The sequence below is a fragment of the Sturnira hondurensis genome, unplaced genomic scaffold (assembly GCF_014824575.4).
Source record: "Sturnira hondurensis isolate 20B ecotype Veracruz unplaced genomic scaffold, ASM1482457v3 Scaffold0006413, whole genome shotgun sequence".
NCBI lineage: Eukaryota > Metazoa > Chordata > Mammalia > Chiroptera > Phyllostomidae > Sturnira > Sturnira hondurensis.
In genome coordinates, this window is record NW_028079044.1 from 28,663,329 (window position 1) to 28,682,516 (window position 19,188).

Here is a 19,188-nt window from a genome sequence, read left to right on the forward strand (position 1 = left end):
CCTCTAAAGATAAATAAATAAAATAAAATAAATTCCCCTCAGTTTTTTTAAAAAAGGTAAATGTTATTATTTAGTCACCTCTGAAAGGTTGCAGAGCTTGCAAAGGTTGGAGCTGGAACAGGATCCCAGGCCTGCCTGGTGCCGAGGGCAGCACCTGCCTTACTGGAGCACCCTCCTGCCAGGCACACAGCATGCTGGCTACCGGCGATGCTTGTGAAATGAATGTGAACTTGAATCATTCAGCTCACTGACAGTGAGAGCACCAGGAGGTTCAGTCTCATCGTGGAGTCAGATTCAGAGACAGCGAATGAAGAATCAAAAGTGATTCTTGCCCTGGCTGGTATAACTCAGTGGATTGAGCGTGGACCTGTGAACCAGATGATTGCAGTTCGATTCCCAGTCAGGGTGCATGCCTGGGTTGCAGGCCATTTCCCAGCAGGGGATGCACAAGAGGCAACCATATATTGATATTTCTCTCCTTGTCTCCTTCCCTTCCCCTCTAAAGATAAATAAATAAAATATTTTTTTTTAAAAAAGTGATTCAAGTCCTGCTCTCCCCAGGAGGATATCACAAAGGAAGGATTTCACTATTTGGGGGCCTTATCGGGGCCTACTGGACAAATAAAATCGTAAGATATTTAAAGTGTGCCCTGTGAGTTCACATATGCACACTTTGTGAAAGGATTCCCCCCACCCCCCAATCCAGTTAACACGTCCACCACCACACATTGACCGCTTTTTGGTGAGGACGTTTACGTTCTACTCTCTTAACAAACTTTAATTATACAATAACTGTGATCAACTATATATAGTTACCAGGTTATACACTGGCCCTCAGACCCCACGCGTCTTGCAGCTGTAATTTCTGCCTTTGGCCAGCCTCTCCCTACTCCCCACACTCTGCCCAGCAACCACTTTCTCATCTCTCTCTCTCTGTCTCTCTCTCTCTTTAAGATTCTGCATGTAAGTGGTGCCATGCGGACTTTGTCTTTATCTGTCTGATTCACTTCCCTTTGCCCTTCGGGGTCATCCATGTTGTCGCGGACGGCATGATTTCAGAAGGAGTCTACTTCTGGCACACACGAAACCTCTCTGAGATCCTGTGACTGAGACTTTCTCACAGACCAGGCTGTGACTCCCGTCCCCGAGCGTCACTGTCCTTCCTCTTCTCCTCCTGACACCTCTCTTCTCCTTCTCATCCTTTCTCTACCTAAACCACCTTAATGGTAAATCACCTTAATGTCTCCCTTTTCTTTGACTTCCTTTCCAGTGGTTAATTACTTGGATTCTTCCACCCAGAAGTACGCTATGGGGTCGTCCTAGCAGACAAGATTCCTCCTAAATTTTAACCTTAGTGCTAATCACAGTGTAAAGATACTGTTCCCCCGTTAGGAATTTCGAGCATCCGTGGAAAGGAGGGCACATGTTTGCTCTGTAAACCTTGCAGCCTGGAATGGAAGGCCCAGGTGTCTGGCTCTCAGCACCTTTCTGGTGCCCCATGGTCAGCCTCCACCTTCCACCCGCGATGCAGCCACCTGTGGAGAGAGGAAAGGGAAGCCCAGCATGACTGCCTCTCATCAAACCCATTTCCAATGGACAGCACTGCCCAGCACTGCCCCAGCCCTTTCTGTAGCTGGTTTCAGGGTGGCCTTCACTGAGCCGAGGTTGTTGAATGCTTTTGCAAGAGGGCTGTGGTGTTCACGATGAGAAGCCACCCTTCCTTCCTGCAGCACTAATCCCCAAAGGGCAAATGAAATCTGGGAAGACCACAGAGCTATGGTCGCATCTTCACTCAGCCCCTGGAAATGCACCAGCCTTGACTGGGAGCCTTTGGGAGCCACAGCCACCTGGACAGGTGTACAGGGAGGCACAGGACAGGTCTCTGTTGGGGACAGATGTCACTGCTTATGTGAGCTCTTCCCATCACCCCCTGACACCCCAGAGGTCAGAACAGCATGTTTGCACGGCTGCCTTTGGCGTTCCAGCCCTTTTGTACTCCAAGGGAGAAAACACTTCATGCGGAGAGGTCTATATGCATCTCTGGCCACTGCTCAATGGTTCAAGACTTTCTCCAGACATTTCTTGAATGCCTAATATATGCCAGGCACGGTAATGACCATGACAACCTCCTTGTTGTCATGGAGCCACCAGGCTAGTGGGGTGGGTGGGCATGAAACAAAAAGTTGCAACAGTGATGGGTGCTCCAAAGAGGCGTACGAGTGCTATAGGAGGGGACCAGGGACCCAACTCACGCGAGGAAGGGGTCTGGGAAGGGCCCCTGAGGAAGTCATGTTTATGTTGAGACAGAGAGCTCACCAGGCTGAGGAGAGAGCGTTCTGAGTGGAAGGGACAGCGTTGTCAAGGCAGGGAGGTACCTTTGCTGTCCAGTAAGACTGGGGCATACAGACCACAAGGGGACCACTGGGGAACCACAGTCCTGGGAAGGAGGGAGCAGAAGGAGAGGTCACAGAGCCTTGCAGAGCACACAGGGAATTGGGATCTTACCCTCAAGGCTTTGAGAAGTCGATGAAGGCCTAGGCCAGGATCAGATTCTTGCTGCCAAAAGATCGTTCTGGCTGCCCCAGGGAGACTGGGATTCACATCTGCCTTCCTTCCTCATACTTTGGCAGCCTCCCTCTGTCCCCTGGATTGGATCCCCAAATGTCTGCACACGCTGGGTTTGTGAGCTTCTCTGCGATTATTTTCTGCCCTAGAGCAGCAGTCGTGATCCTGCCTGGAGCAGAGGCCAGCCGGCTGCACCCCTGGAGCACGAGCTGTTGGGAAAGGGGGCCTGAAAGTGGCTTCTGAGGGTTAGGGGACAAGCAGTGAATCTTCACAGGGTGACCCTGAGGGCTGAGCACTGGCGGGAGGACAGTGTCAGGGCACTGAGGGGTACAGAACGCACCAAGGAAGTTTAATTAAAAACACCCACTCACTGTCTGCACTTTAGACCAACCTACCCAACCCTGCTGGCAAGTAACTTGGATTCTAGATTGTTCTAAAGATCTGCCCCACCCTGGTGGATAAGACCTCTTTGATGCAGATTACCTTTAAAACAACAAAAAAAAGTCTTTCATTTAGTCTGATGACGTCATACATGTCCTCATTATTGCCTAGCCCTGAAAAGGATGAGTATGCTTTATGGAAGATTTTTTTTGAAATGATGAAAGTCAGCACAACTGCCTGTAAAACTGAAGGTTTTAGGTTCTGGGACCTGGGTGGGAGCCTGGCTGGGGTGGCAGCTGTAGGACCTCGGGCTGGTGACCCACCCTCTCTGAACCTCAGTTTCCTCTTCTGAAGAATAAGGGGATGGGGAGCAAGAGGAGGACAGTATCACTTACCTGCAAGGTGCCTGTGACGATGAAGTGGAGCACTTTCTGCAGGAGTCTTCCTTTGTGTCCTGGCCTCTGAGTTTGGGGCTGGCACCCAGCAGGAGCCCACAAGTGTGACCTGCATTTCATTCCTTCCATCGGCCTTCACGCCAGCCACCCCCAGGCCTTCCTTTGAAGCACTACTCAGGAACCCTCTCCTCTGGGGGGACTAACCCCGCCTGATGTCAGTCACCGCGGTGACCCCGGGCTCTTACAAACAACTCTAGTCCATCCCGTCCCCTTGACCTGTTGGGGTGTCTCAGGGGACATCACCGACTGCCGCGCAGACTCAGCCCTGCACCTCTTCGTTTTAAAATGACTGAACTCTCTTCGTAAGATGAGCTGAAAGCCAGGTGTTCATTATTGTCTGTTCTTGTTCTTGTATGTCATTCTATTCAATCACTAATTTTGATAGTCTACGCGATGATTAAATGTGACCCAATAACTAAAAATCGCAGAGGCAAACACGCTGGGTGGGACCAAAGCCTTGACTAGTGGGAAAAGGCAGAATATGACAGCTTTATTTTTTTTAAAGCATTTTTTTTTCTTTGCACTTTTACTTTCTTGATGGATCAAATCTAGTTCTGGAACTTCTTTTTTTTTTTAATTGTGTAATCATTTTTTAATGATTTTATTTATTTATCTTAGAGGGAAAGGGAAGGAGAGAGAGAGAGAGAGAAAAGAGAAATATCAATGTATGGTTGCCTCTCGTGCGTCCCCTGCCTGGAACCGGGAACTGGCCTGCAACCCAGGCATGTGCCCTGACTGGGAATCGAACCGCGATCGTGTGGTTCACAGGCCCGCACTCAATCCACTGAGCTACACCAGCCAGGGCGACAGCTTTATTTTTAAAAAATAATTTTATTTCATAAGTAATATATTTTAAAAGTAGAAAGGTTACAGACAAGGCCCCATTGGCCCCCCTCTGACCTTGGTCCCCTGCCTTTTCCCCAGAGACCTAGTCATCAACTTGTTGCATGTACATGCACACACACACGTATGTATCTGTGTGGAAAATGCATAGTCATCATAGCATAGTATGTAATGTAGTTTTTCTTCCCTATACAAAAGCTGCGGTTTATACATATCTACCACCTACTTGCTTTTTTCGCTTGTTATTATGCATTAGACATTGATCTGTATAAATCCACTTTATACTTTTAGGTTGCTGTGTCGTGTGGGCAGGGCAAGTCCCCCCTCCACCCTCCTTGGGTTCTTATGGCTGGACTAACAATAAAATTTACAGAAGACCAGATTAACAGGAGTAAATCCAGTTTAGTGCACGTGCACAGGAGACCATAAATCATGCCAGAGAAGTGATGAACCAGCCTGCCTTGTATCCTTTTCGGAGAAAGAAACAACAACTTTGTGAAGAACTGATCAGAGCCACTCGGGCTTGGGTGCTCATTAGTGAGGAATCCAAACAAAGTTTAGGCTTGGAGTAAATTAGCAAAGGGGTAACGAAGTTTGTTTATGTCGGCTTGCTGGCCCTGGATTCCTCCACCCGGGAAACAAGGGTGACTCCCTGCGGCCCCCTGGGGCAAGGAGGGCATCCTCACGAGGGAGATTTAGTTCCTGCGTCCAAGGAGGCAAGGGAGGGTCAGCCTGCGCGCTGGTACCGGCTGCTTGCCAAGTCACTCTAAATCGGGGTTATCGGGATCCGACCGTGGGACACTTTGGGGCAGGCTGCTCTGGACTCTGAGTCCGATTTCCCAGGACAGGTAGACCACGGCCTGGTTAGTCATCCAGCGGCTGAATGGCTGCATCGGTTTCACTTCCACTACTAGTGGGATAAAGCTCGCGCTCCACGGGCCTCTGGGCAGCGGGGAGAGGTTTTCTGCACTGAGGACCGAACTCGTGGGGTCGCAATGGTGTGCGCAGATTAGGCTTGGCTAGAGTCTGCTGGCTGGCCCCCGATACGCAGTTCTCTGTGCACTCCCACCAGCACCAGATGAGAGACCCACTAACCACACCCTTTCACAATTTAACATTATCAGACTTCTGAACTTTTGCCATTCTAAGAGATGAAAAAATACCTTATTGTTGAAATTCTGTATGGCTCTATTTTTCAGTAATTCTTTTTTTTAAGATTTTATTTATTTATTTATCCTTAGAGGGGAAGGAGAGAGGGAGAGAAACATCAATGTATGGTTGCCTTTTGTGCATCCCCTGCTGGTAGTTAGCCTGCAAGGAACCTGCCTGCAACCCAGGCATGTGCCCTGACCAGGAATCGAACCGTGATTGTCTGGTTCACAGGCCCGTGCTCAATCCACTGAGCTACGCCAGCCAGGGCTTATTTTTCAGTAATTCTTAAATAATCTGTTAAATTGCCAATTAAATTACAGAAGCATAAAGACTTTGGACAAGCATTTTGTATCTTCTAATAACACACAGTGCTAGGCACAGGGTAGATAGAGGCTAGAGGACTGATTGATTAGTTTGGGTGACTTTTTAAATTTCCAGAAATAAAACAATTCCATTGACCGAGTTCTCCTAATTCTGACTGACCCAAATATACTTCTTATAGCTAACAAAGACATACCAACTGATTTCTAATGTCCACCCAAGAGGACAATCCAGTGCCAGCTCCAGCCGTCCTTGGAAAGAGCCTGCTGCAGAGGCTGGTTGTACTGAACTCAGAAAATGTCAAGGAGTGAAAACACGACAGGTGCCAGCTGCCACTTTCTTAAAAGGCTACCACCCCCAGAGTGAGTGAACCAAGGGATGAAAGAAAACAGGGAGGAAGATTGCATTGGAAGACTCTTTCCCTATGGGCAAATTTCAGTGACCAAGCAAATGAGTTTAAAGGGCAGTCATGAAGCCTAGCACAGGGGCAGGCAACTTTGGGGATGTGCGAGGGTGATTTTACACCCCTGACAGATTAGATCTGACGACTTCATGGAAAGCAGCCAGGCCACAAGCAGGATACCTGGTCTAGACACAGAAGGAAGTGGGATAAGAAGAAAAGATCAGAGTAAGCCTCCCTATCCGAGCAGAAATGGGGCCCTGGTGGACTGGGCCTTGGACAACGATGATGCGAGCCACGGGAGGTGCTGTGTGACCCACAGGGCCTTCTCTCCAACCCGACCCTCTCCTGCCATGCATCAGCCTTGGAAAACATTCAGTGATAACGGCACGCTTGTCAGAATGCCTCAGAGTACACAGTAAACAGTCCCCTGGAGAGGCGGTTTCTGCCGGAGGAAGAAGGGGGAATCCAAACTGAGTCACATGAAATGGGAAGGAGAGCCCTGGCTGGGTTGCTCAGTTTGTTAGAGCACCATCCCGATACACTGAGGTGGTGGGTTCGGTCCCCGGTCAGGATACAGACAAGAATGAACCAACGAAAGCATAAGTGCGTGGAACCACAAATCGATGTTTCTCTCTCTGTCTCTTTTTCTTTCTCTAAAATCAATAAAAATAAATTTTAAAAAAGAGGAAGGGGAAGTCAAATACCTGGACAGATAAGATGTATAATCTTTTTAAAAATATATATTTTATTGATTATGCCATTACAGTTGTTCTATTCCCCCCTTCATTCCCCTCCACCCTGTACACCCCTCCCCCACCATTCCCCCCTTTAGTTTATGACCACATGTCTCAAGTTCTTTAGATTCTATATTTCCCCTACTATTCTTGCCCTCCCCCCTATCTATTTTCTACCTACCATCTATGCTACTTATTCTCTATACCTTCTCCTCTCTTCTCCTCCTCCCACTCCCCTGTTGCTAACCCTCCATGTGATCTTCATTTCTATGGTTCCACTCCTGATCTAGCTGTCCTCTTAGTTCACTTTTGTTTTAGGTGTGGTTGTTAATAACTGTGAGTTTGCTGTCCTTTCACTGTTCATATTTTTTACCTTCTTTTTCTTATATAAGTCCCTTTAACATTTCATATAATAAGGGCTTGATGATGGTGAACTCATTGAATTGAATTTGAATTTGATCATTCAAATTCATTGAATTTGATCATTGAATTGATCACTGAATTTGATCTTATCTGAGAAGCACTTTATCTGTCCTTCCACTCTAAATGAAAGCTTTGCTGAATAAAGCAATCTTGGATGTAGGTCTTTGGATTTCATGACTTGGAATATTTCTTTCCAGCCCCTTCTTGCCTGTAAGGTCTCTTTTGAGAAATCCGCTGACAGTCTGATGGGAACTCCTTTGTAGGTGACTGTCCCCTTATCTCTTGCTGCTTCTAGGATTCTCTCCTTCATTTTAATCTTGGCTAATATAATTCTGATGTGCCTTGGTGTGTTCCTTCTTGGGTCCAACTTCTTTGGGACTCTCTGAGCTTCCTGGATTTCCTGGAATTCTATTTCCTTTGCCAGACTGGGGAAGTTCTCCTTTATTATTTGTTCAAATAAGTTTTCCACTCATGGCTGTTCCTTTTCCCCTCTGGTACCCCTATAATTTGGATGTTGGAATGTTTAAAGATGTCCTGGTGGTTCCTAAGCCTCTCCTCATTTTTTTGAATTCTTGTTACTTCATATTTTTCTGTCTGGTCATTTTTTTCTTCCTTCTGGTCCACTCCCTTGATTTGAGTCCCAGTTTCCTTTCCATCACTATTGGTTTCCTGTGCATTTCCCTTCATTTCAATTAGTTTAGCCTTCATATGTTCCTCTAATTTCTAACTAAAATAAACCAGTTCTGTGAGCATCCTGATCACCAGTATTTTGAACTGTGCATCTGAGAGGTTCACTATTTCTTGGTCACTTAGAGTTATCGGCTCTGGGGCTTTGAGTTCTTCTTGAGCCATGTTTTGGTCTGTTCGTGCCTGTTATGTATGAGGAGCAGAGCCCTAGGTGTTCACCAGGGTGGGGCAACCCAGTCGCTGGGTTGTGATGCTGTATGTGGGGGCGGGGTCAAGAGGAGCAGTGGTGGCCCCCTCTGCTGCTTCCTGCCACTGGGGCCTGCTCGGTCTGTCTCACTGCTCTGTCCTTTGCTGGTTTATCTGTGCGAGAATGTGTGACCACGATCAGCCCGCTGCCCTGTGCCCTCACTGGGTCCACCTGTCGCCACCCCACGTCTGGGATCTGTCTATGACTGCCTGGGCACCTGGGGTTGGGGGATCCTTCCTGCCCAACCCTGCTCCACTGCTGGCCCCGCCCCTCTTACCGGTGTGGTTGAATGGCCCGTTGTTGTCGGACTTCTGTATAGTTCAATTTTCTGTGTTTTGGCTGCATTTTTGTTTACTAAACCTTTGTTGTCTTTAAACTTAGTTGTGGGAGAAGGCACAGTGTTCCCACCTACGCCTCCATCTTGGCGGAAGTCCAAGATGTATAATCTTAACGTTCTCTGCCTTGCCTCTCTCTCCCTTTCTCAAAGAGCATTTGCTAATGCTCAAATTCTTGTCTTCCTTCTCCCTCTGGTGAGAATTCAGCCTTTGCCCTCCATCTCCCAGCATCCTCTCTGGTGTGAAATTGGGGGACCGAGGTAAAGATGGGGACAGTCAGGAAGAAAAAGATGGTGGGCGAAAGGAGAGCCTGCAACCGCAATGCAGTGCTTGGCCTCTAGTAGGTGCTGAATGATGTTTTTCAGATGACTGATTGGAAAACAAATGCTGAAAGAAGGAGTAAGTGACCTATGCTGAGGAAGAAGATGAGGGAGGAGTGAAGCCGAGCAGAAATGTGGACAAAGGGGAAATGGAACAGCATTGTGGTATAACTTCATTGTTTAGAAACCGTGCACATCTGTGCATTGGAAAAGGTTTGGGGGCCAGACAGGCAAAGTGTTAGTGAACAGTTTCCTCTCATTGATACAATCATGGATCGTTTTCATTTTGTAATTGTTTTCTTACCAGTACTCAGGTTTCCTGCATGAAAAATGTATTTCTTATATAAGAAAGACATAAACATTATTACAAAAAGAAAAGCAAGGTATGGCCTGAACTACGTATGTCCCCCTAACTGGGGGGGACATATGCTGATGCCCTAACCTCCAGTACCTCGTAATGCAACTGGGTTTGGAGATGGGCCCTTTGAAGATGTCATGAAGGTAAGATTAGGTCAGATGGGTGAGTCCTACTCCCATATGACTGGTGTCCTTACAGTAAGAGCTGGTAAAGGACACTGATACCCAGAGGAAAGGCCATGTGAAAACACAGGGAGAAGAAATGCCATCTACAAGCTGAGGTTGTACCTCAGAAGAAACCAACCTTCTTGACACCTTGGCCTTGAACTTCTAGCCTAAAGAACTATGAGAAAATATGTTTTTGTTGTTTAAACCACCCAGTTTGTGGTATTTTTCTTGTGGCAGACCAACACACAAACTAAACATTGTTAAAGTTTACAGAAAGCGATCTGAGCAGCGGGGAAGGAAGGCTCTGGAAGAGGACAAGGTACCATTATCCCCATAGCACAGAACCAGTAGACCAGGAGGCATGTTTAGTGAGGGAGAGAGCTGAATTTTTATCACAGGGGAGGGCAGCCCCTCAAAAATGAACACGGAGATATGGCCAATACCTGTTCCGCTCTGTGGTGACCTTGGAGCCGAGGTGGAAACTTCCAGGAAGGAAGGTGCCACTGAGCCATCAAAGGGAGGAGACAGGGCAGGGTAAGTGAGCCTCTGAGAACGCTGACGGATTCTAGGGGCATCAGTAGGAAAAAGGAAAGAAGAGAGTGACTCTTGGTTGCCTCCCAGGCCATTAGCTTGTTTGCTGCCTCCTGGCTGTCTCTTTGGGGGAAAAAAAAGACTCCAGGCCCGATTTCACCAAGGACAGACAGAACTCTGCCCCCTTCTTCTTGCCGCCCTTTCTTTTCCAGCCGCTGCTCTCAGCAGGCATCTAAGTTGCACGCTGCTGGGTACCAGGGGAAGCGTTTTTCACCACCAACTCCCAAGGCCAAGTACAGATGTGACAGGCCGGTGACTCATTTCAGCAAGCACAGCCCTCCTCTTCAGGACTCAAGGCCTTTGGGGACAGTTAAGCTAGTACTGCAGTTGTCCTTACAGACTGTATTGGTCCATTAGCCAGTTTCTCTGCCCAACTATTGCTGTTCAAGTTCAAATGTGCTTTTTGAGTTAATATAACACTCCAAAATGTGTTCCTCACCATTCTTTAAATTGCAGCTTTATCGAGCTATAATTCACATATCATACACCTGATCTATTTAGAGTGTGCAATTAAATGTGCAACCATCCCCACAATCAATTTTAGAACATTTTCATCACCTTAAAAAGAAATCTCTTACCCAGTAGCAGTCACTCCTTATTTTCTCCCCAGCAACCTCAGCCCCAGGCAACCGCTAATCAACTTTTCTATCTATAGATTGGCCCATTTCTGGACATTTTATGTAAATGGAAGGATGCAATACGTGGCCTTTGGTAACTGGCTTCTCTCACTTAGCATAATGTTTCAAGGCCTGCCCATGTTGTGGCGTGTATCAGAATTTTATTTTGTTTATTGCCAAATAATACCTCATTGTATTTATATACCGTATTTTGCTTACGCATCCATTAGTGGATGGATATTTTGTGTTTCTACCTTTTGGCTGTTTTGGGTAATGCTGCTGTGAATACTCAGGAACAGGCTTTGCCATTTCTTCTGAGTAGATTCCTAGGAGTGGAATCTCTGGGTAATAAGGTACCTCTATGTTTATCCTTTGGGGGACTTGCCAGACAGGTTTTTAAACTGGTCGCAGCATTTTGTAGCTCCAACCAGCAGTGTGTGAGGGTTTCAGATCCTTCACATTTTCTGCCCACACTTATTATTATCTGTCTTTTTATTACGGCCACCCCAGTGTCTGCGAAGAGGTATCTCACTGTGGTTTTTATTTGTATTTCCCTGACAGCTCAGAATGATGAACACCTTTTCATGCACTTATCGGACATTTTCATGTCTTTTGGAAAAATGTTTCCTTAGGTCCTTTGCCCATGTTTTAATTTGGTTATTTGTCTTTTTATTATTTAGCTGTAAGAGCTCTTTGGGGATAAGAATCCCTTATCAGAGATATAATTGACAAATTATATATCTGTGAATTATCTTTTCACTTTCTTCATGGTGTCCTTGGAAGTACAAAAGTTTTACATTTTGATGATGTCCAATTTATCTATTTTTCATTGTTGTTTGTGCTTTTGAAGTCATCTTTCAAAAACCATTGCCTCACCCAAGGTCATTCAGGTTGATGTCCATGCTTTCCCTGAAGTGTATTATAGTTTTAGGTCTTACATTTAGATCTTTGATCCATTTTCAGTAACTTTTGTATATGGTATGAGGTTGGGGTCCAATTTCATTATTTTTCATGTAGATATCCACTTGTTCCACACTTGTTGAAAAACCAGTTATTTACCTGTCGAATCATCTTAACATCTTTGCCCAAAATCAACTGACCATAAATGTAATGGTTATGCACCATTTTTAAGGATTGTCTTATGTCAGCCACACCAAAAGCCACATATCACCATTTTATACAGTGAGCATTCAAAAATTACTCACCAGATTGAAAATGACAAACACCCTCCCATTCTAGTTCATTTTGAAAAATGAGACAAATTCTCAGGAGCTGGCTGCAGTTGCAGTTTATTCCATACATACTGCAGTTCAGACAAAATTATCATTGGCCGTTTGTTTGGGGCCTGAGCCTAGACACTGTGATGAGCCAGAGTTTTGTCTGATTTGGCTTTGAGAGCTTCTACCCAGACAGATTGCTAATGTCTTATACTTTGGTTTTCGGTCATTAGGGGAATGACCTCCAGGTGGTTGCGGTGACCTTGGATAGACTCTGTGATCACCGTCATCAGAAAAAGCCAGGTACTAGAGTTAAGGAGGAATCGCCCCTGGGCCTGCTCCCCACGGGGTTTCCAGCTATCATTTTTCATTTCCATTCTCTGCCCCCTCCGCTCCCCTTCCAAAATAGCAAAAAAAAACTCAGCAGGCTTTGGACACAGCTGTTTCCTGTCTTTTGGGAAAATCAGCGACGTGGCTTGTCTTCTGGGTGGAATGAAAGTTTTGTGAGGAGTATCAAAGAAAGACATACTCTAGCAGCATACAAATGTCCCTCAATTTACTGCTGCTGAGTTCACGGTGGGAAGAAATGTACGTGGGCACTTTGCAAGCGACCCTCAAAACCCGCCTGGGGGTTGTGGAAGCCTCAAACTTTACAATTCTAAAGCCTGCAGTCTTTAGAATTCCCTGCCTCAGCATCCCGGCGGGTAGAATGGGGTAGAGGGAACTGGGTAAATGCCTACTCCAGGACGCCTACTGCATCAGAAGTTTGGGGGGTTGGATGGAGCAATCTGCACTTGAGTAGAGACCATGGGGGTGGCTCAGGCACATTAAAATTTGACAACTGCCTACTTGGGAGTTTTTCTTCTAAGGAGCTGTAAACATTTGCTACAACCACAAGCTTTGGAAACATACAGAACCTGGATTGAACATCAGTTTCTTCTCCCTAAATTAAAGGTCACTGTCCCACCAGCCAGGTGTGAGAGTGGTGGTGTGGGGCAAGAGAGGCAGGTGGAGCTGGGCACCTGGTACAACGTGGCTTTCACTACCATGTTCCCCCAGACGGATAGCTAGAGAAAATCAGGACACCTAATTAAACTTGAATTTCACAAAAACAATGATAACTTCTGTAGAATAAGCATAGCAGCAATGCTGAGGTCAGTTTGCAGGGTCCAGGGGCAGGGGATCGTGCTCCTTGGAGGGATTTGCGACATTGTTCCTTGGTAGATGGTCTCCATGCCTCAACCTCCAGCCCTCCTGGAAAGTAATCTGTGAGCGTCTCAGATCACTTAAGAGAATTGCTTTTCTGCTTTGATTCACTGGACTCAATTTCTGTTGCTTGCCGCTAAGAACTGGACGATACAGCATCTGTAACTCCCTACTCAGCAACTTCCCATCAATTCTCTGTTCCCACCACTCCTCTGAGCTCTCCCTGAAGCCAACAGGAACCTCCTCATTGTACAGCCTCTCTTGATTCCGTGCCCTCTTCTGCTGGAGGAGTGTACAGAGAACACAGTGCCCATGGCCACACTGCAGGGAGGGAATCAGGGGAATAAAGACAGCCTCAGTCTGCTACTGCAGGCCCCTCCCCTCGATAGCTGGTGATGCCCATTGGCGAACCCAAGTAGAAGCCAGTGTGCAAGGAGCTCGTGGACAAGGTGCGTTCAGGTCAGTGTCCTGAGACACAGAGCAGGGTAGAGAGGAGGGGAGAGCGAGTGTGCAGGTGCAGAAGGAATATTCCAGCAACGTGGGGTATCTGTATACACTGTCTGAGGTGCAGTTCTCTGGAAGCAGAGCCTGAGATGGCCCTTTTATGCAAATGACTCCTGGAGAGAGTCCTGGGAGAACTGTGTGGGGAGGAGGGAGGGAAGCAGGGTGAGAAGCAGGGTGGGCCAGGGGAAGGAAGTGGGCAAAGATGTGGCTTCTGAATTAGTCCAGGCTCAGCCTGGTCTCATGGGGTGTTTTGGAGTGGAGGGACAGGAACTGTGCTGCTCAGAGGCGAGGGGGCTGGGGCTGGGCTGTTGTACACACAACCCCCCTCTCCCCTACCACCAATCACACTCATACTTCTAGTCAGTCATTGGCCATGGGCTGCCCCTAGGGGACTGGGGGTCAGGTAAGGGGTCAGGTAAGTGGGCTGTGGCAGGCACCGGCAGCATCTGCTGGAAGGACAGGACATACACCTCCTGGCTAATAAATAGGATATATCTCTGGGTGATGACGTAAAAATTATTTTTCCTTGGTGTTTTTCTGTAGTGTACAGGTTTTCTAACATTGCGTCTACTGATTTTGGAATTAGAAAAAAAGCAAATTCAATTAAATTCATGCATCAAAATCACCTGGTTCATTGCAGGCAGAATAACAGTAAATGATCCCCCATTCCTGACCCCTATGGTGACCTCTTGCCGACACCTCACACTGGGCAGATGGCCCCTGCTCACTGTTTGGCGATGACACTTGTCACCAGAGCTTCTCTTCTTGTTCATCAGGCTCAGTGGGCCCATTGTTCGCCCTGGAGCATGTAAGGGGCACTGACAGTGGGACTCATAAATCAGGACTGTGGCTGATGGATGGGGCTCACAAGGAGACCAGGCAGCTGGTGTTGGGCCATGAACAATAATAAGTACGATGTATGTGCCAGACACGGTCAGGGCCTTTACATGGTGTCTTGTTTAATCCCTACAGCAGCCCATGAAGTAGTCACGGTTGTTCGTATATAACCAATGAGGAGGTCCCTGTATTGGGGTTTAGGAGACCAGAGCTCTGATTTTTGTTCAATGAAAATACTGGATGGAGTGAGTGTTGGTCAAACCACACACTACGGAGCCCCGAGGCTGAGCCGAGAGGCGCAGGTGCGGAGTGCAGCTGAGAGGGGAGGACTGGCCCTGGGGACCTGACCACCACAGCTCTGCCTCCATCTCTGTCCGGTGTGCCAGCCTCCTTCCCGGGTCTGCAGCGGGTGCAGCTGTGCAGGGCCTGCCTCCCAGGCTCCAAGGGGCTCAGTGACTTAACGCTCATAGACAGCATCTTGAAGTTCTTAGTAATTGAACTCTGAGTTTGTGTTTGGTACGGGATGTCTGGAGTGTGTGCCTGGGGCTTGCAGCCCTGAGTGATGCACAGCCCCCCTTCCTGCTATCTGTCCGCCTTCCTCGGAGGTGTTCTCCGCTGCCTGCTCTTGGGCCCTGGTGCCTCTGGCCTCCCCTTCCCGCCTTGCTAGCTTCATTCCAGGTCAGAAACTGGGTTGCATTGGGTGGGGGAAGGGAAAGGGAGCTCTGATCCCTGTCCTCTACCCGCCTCGGGGCCTGTCCATGGTCATGGGGAGGGGTGGGGACAGGTGTGTGTCCTGAAGCATCTCTGGGTGAAAAGGTAGCTGTCCTCACCCAGGCTGAGAGCACCGTGGGGCACTCACTGGGTGGCTCTTACCCACCCTCGACCCAGGTTCCAAGTCATGACCCACATAGAAAATGGTGACATTGGCCTCTGACAACCCTGAGTCAATCTGTACATGGGGATCTAAACTTGTTGTTTCAGTTCAACTATCAAATAAATCTGTAACAGTAAGTTAAATTTTTTTTTTAAGGAAAAGGAAAGGATAACATGCATACAGAATGAGGTAAACGGCCAGGGTAGCATTGGCTAACTCAAGGGCCAAAGGCAACTGCGCCCTAGATGTAATTAAGCTGGATCTGTGTGTTAGAAGCCCCTATTCTGTCCCCACCTTGACCCCACCCTTCCCCACAGGGCAAAATATCTAGGGGCCAAGGGGACACACCCACCAAAGCCACAGCCCTCCTTCAGGACCGGTTGCTTTTCTCTTCCCATCATCACAGACCAGCACATGGCCAATGTGCCTGACTAATGCATGGCTCACAGCAATTGTGACTCCCCATGGGCACTGGACAGCGTAGAGCTGGTCTACCCCTTATTTCATCTGAGGAGTTCATCCGAACAAGTTCACCCTTGGATGTTCCAGCAATGTCAAGTTGCCATAGAAATTTCCGAGCACTTGTGTTTTTCATTTTTACCCCACAGCAGGCCAGTGACAACTGTGTGGTGCCTGGACCACCCTGAGAAGCTCTGCTCTAGACTCTTGTGTGGGTGCCAGGACCCTGGAATCAGCAGCCCAAATTATACCATGCCTATTCCCAGGGTTTGCAGCTTTGCACACGGCCCAGGGGCAGCTGTTCGCAGGAAGAAGGGGAGATAAAGATTGAGTTGTGTGCTGGGGTGTCATACACATGCATTGGAGGGCTTTTTGGTACAGGGTGGAGGGGAGATGGGAAGAAAGGGGTGCAGGCTCCCAGCTGGTGGAGGAAGGGGGCACAAAGATTTGGGGTCAGCCCAGCTGAAGGAGCCCATTTCTCTGCATGTCTGGAACCCGTTCACAGTGTTCCCACGTACCTAGCCTGCCAGTTGGGAAACACTGGACCAAGCACTTTCTGTCATCACTTTCAACATTTTGAATTCTGATTTCTGTCTGTGGCCGCAGGTGGGAGCCCGTCAGCAGTCTGCAGAGTAGGTGGGTGGCCTGTGGACATGCCTCCTCTGGCTCACCACTCCCTCAGCTGGGCTGGGACTGGAGCCTCAGCGGCCCTGCCTCGTCGGCGACCTGTCCCACCCTTGGCATAGTGGATACACTGTGCTGCGCCCCAAGCCAACGATTTCTCAACACTCTAGGGAAGGATTTTGTTTGTTTTCCTTAAGTTTGATGAAAAGCAAACCCAGGCAAACACCCCAAAAGGAAAGATAGGCAAACGACTTGACAATTAAAAACCACACACCATGAGCCAACAGGCAGGTAAATATTGTAATATCTCTAGGAAATCGAGAAGTGTGAGTCCAAGCAATGAGCACTTTATTTTGCCCCTTAAACTGACAAAGATGAGAAACCAAAAAAAGGAAATAGTCAGTGTTTGTGAGGATTTGGGGAATATTGTCCTTTCATATACTGTTAGCCCAAGGGCACTAGGGTAATAGGAGATTTATAGGGGTAAATTCGGCAATGCATTGCAAAGACCTTGAAATGTACACATTCTTTGAAATCTTGAATACATTGCTTCAGTCTTATGTCCGTTGGTTGTTGATGAAATCTCTGAAGTGAATCTCATTCTCAATTGTCCCCCCCTTTCTTGAAGCTTTTCCTGTTATCAACGACATTCTGAAATCTCACGAAGATCTATCTGGGTTTGGATTTTTTCCCTCTATCCTGCTCAGCACTTGGAAGGATATTTCCATTTCACATCATCCTTCTGTTCTGAGAAATGCTTAAGCCAGATTTGTCTGGCATGAGTCACAGAACTCAGGAGCACTGTACTTACGTTTATTGTAGAGGACATTCCAAAGGGCATGGATGGGCAGCCAGAGGCAGGGGTACGTAGGGTGAGGCCCAGACGAGTCGCAAAGGCGGGAGCTTCCGTCCTCGTGGAGTTGGGGTGCACCACCCTCCTCGCATGTGGGGTGCTCTTACCAACCTTAATGCTTCCTGAACACTGTTATTTAGGGGGGGTTATGGAGGTTTCATCATGTAGTATGATCAACCATTACCTCAATCTCTCGCTCCTCTCCCCTCCCCAGGGGTTAGGAGATGAGACTGGAAGTCTCAAGCCTCTGATCAAGGGAAAGCCTTCCTGGCAACCAGCCCTCCCCCTGAAGCTGTCTGGGGTGTGGGAAGAGGGACACGAGTTGCCTCATTAGAACAAAGGGTGCTCCTATCTCTCCTGTCACTCACAAAGTTCCAAGGGGTGTAAGAGCTCTGTGTCCTGTACCAGGAGCAAAGACCAAGGTCATGACAAAAGATGATCCCATCACCCCATCGCTTAGGACATTACGAAGGCTTTAGAAGCTCTGTGCCAGGAACTGGGGATGAAGACCAAATATACAGTTTGCTATCACAGTAGCCCGCCCTCACGGTCTGCTCCGTGCTGACTGGCCTCATCTGGTGGAGCAGAGCGGCCAATGTACTTGGCTGCTCCCAGCCTCCCCGTGGCTGTCGTGCAGCCTCGGCCCAGTTCTGGTCCCCCCTCGGTGCTCACCCTCGTGCTTTTACAGTTCTCTTTTCCATCAGACACTCTTTATGCATGAGTTCCCCCCGTAGTCCCCCTCTTCTGTTTCAATAAGGCCAGGTAAACCTTATTTTATCATTTCTTGGCATTTGTTATGGGAGGGACATAGTCCAACACCTGGAGGTGGAATTCTGGTAAAAAACCTGTATAACCTTCCAACCAGTGATCCACTCCTAGGAATTCATCCTAAGGAAGTAATTAGGAGTACAGCTTTAACTACAAAGAGTTTCATCACAGTAACATTTATTTTGGAAAAGTGAAAACACACATCCAACCAGAAGGGGTTAGCAAAATAAATGGTGACCCTTCCACACAATAGCAGGCTACATACAAAAAATAATATGACAATATTTCATGGCATGGGAAAATGCCACTGAGGTAGTAAGTAAAATTTTCAGGTTATAAAATTATTTTTTAAATCTCATTTTTGTAAAACAAAACAAAAGAAGCACATGTTCTTCTAGAAAAGGGTAACTTGGCAAGGCAGGAATTCTGGCAACTCTTCTTTCTTCTCTTTGGCTGTATTTTTTCCAAGCTCTTGGGGACTGTTTGTAGCAATTGCCACGTGCGAGACTCTAGTGCCATTCTCTGCTTCCCTTCACCAGGTGTGCTGGAAGACGGACTGCCTTCCAACGGTGCATCCCGACCTACAGCCCCAGGTGGAATGTCCAACCCAGAGAAGAAGATGAGCTGTGGGACCCAGTGCCCGAATCCTCAGAGCCTCAGCTCAGGCACCCAGACCCAGAAACAGAATGGTTTTCTAACCGCAGAGGTAGGTCACAGCCACAGAACCAACCTGGGACTGGACAAAGGGAGAGAAGCTGACTTCAGGGCATGGCCCCGCTGAGACTGTACCCAGGGAAGGAACAGAGAAGACTCACTTGCCTGAGGAAATGCTCTGCCTCACCCAGGAGAAAATTGGTGCAAACAAAACAGCAACCCCTCTGCCTTGAGGGTTGCTCTGTTTGTTGAATCCGCTGAAGTGGGTCCTTGATATTTACACTCTTGATATTTGCACACTTCAAAGGAAGTGTGTTTGCTTAAATACAGTTTTGTTCAGGTCTAGCTATCTTGATAATGAGGACTGTGCTGGCTACAGCAACCAGTCTCAGGCCAGATAGTCCGCCAGTCTCAAGGGTTATCTGCAGGGTGGGGAGTGGGCAGGGCAGGGGAGAGGGATGACCAGTGTGGTGGGAGGAAGCCTGGCATTTCACCTCAGACCCTCCAGCAACAGGGGCAGTGGGACTCCCCAAAGGGGACTCTCGCTGCAGAATGTGGTGGCAGCCTCACCCCCAGACTGTTGCTGTTAGAAA

General features: G+C 47.8%; 1 protein-coding gene across 2 annotated transcripts in view; it reads left to right on the plus strand.

Annotated features, from left to right (window-relative positions):
• The window catches only part of BAALC (BAALC binder of MAP3K1 and KLF4), an 81,823-nt gene that overhangs the window by 48,814 nt on the left and 13,821 nt on the right, over positions 1–19,188 (plus strand). Inside the window, exon 2 of one of the 2 annotated variants that reach the window (XM_037048327.1) lies at positions 18,481–18,647. The exons of the other annotated variant lie outside the window; for it this stretch is intronic. Within the exon in view, the coding sequence (XP_036904222.1) occupies positions 18,481–18,647 (167 nt within the window). The remainder of the gene's footprint in view (positions 1–18,480; positions 18,648–19,188) is intronic. 2 annotated transcript variants of the gene reach the window in all.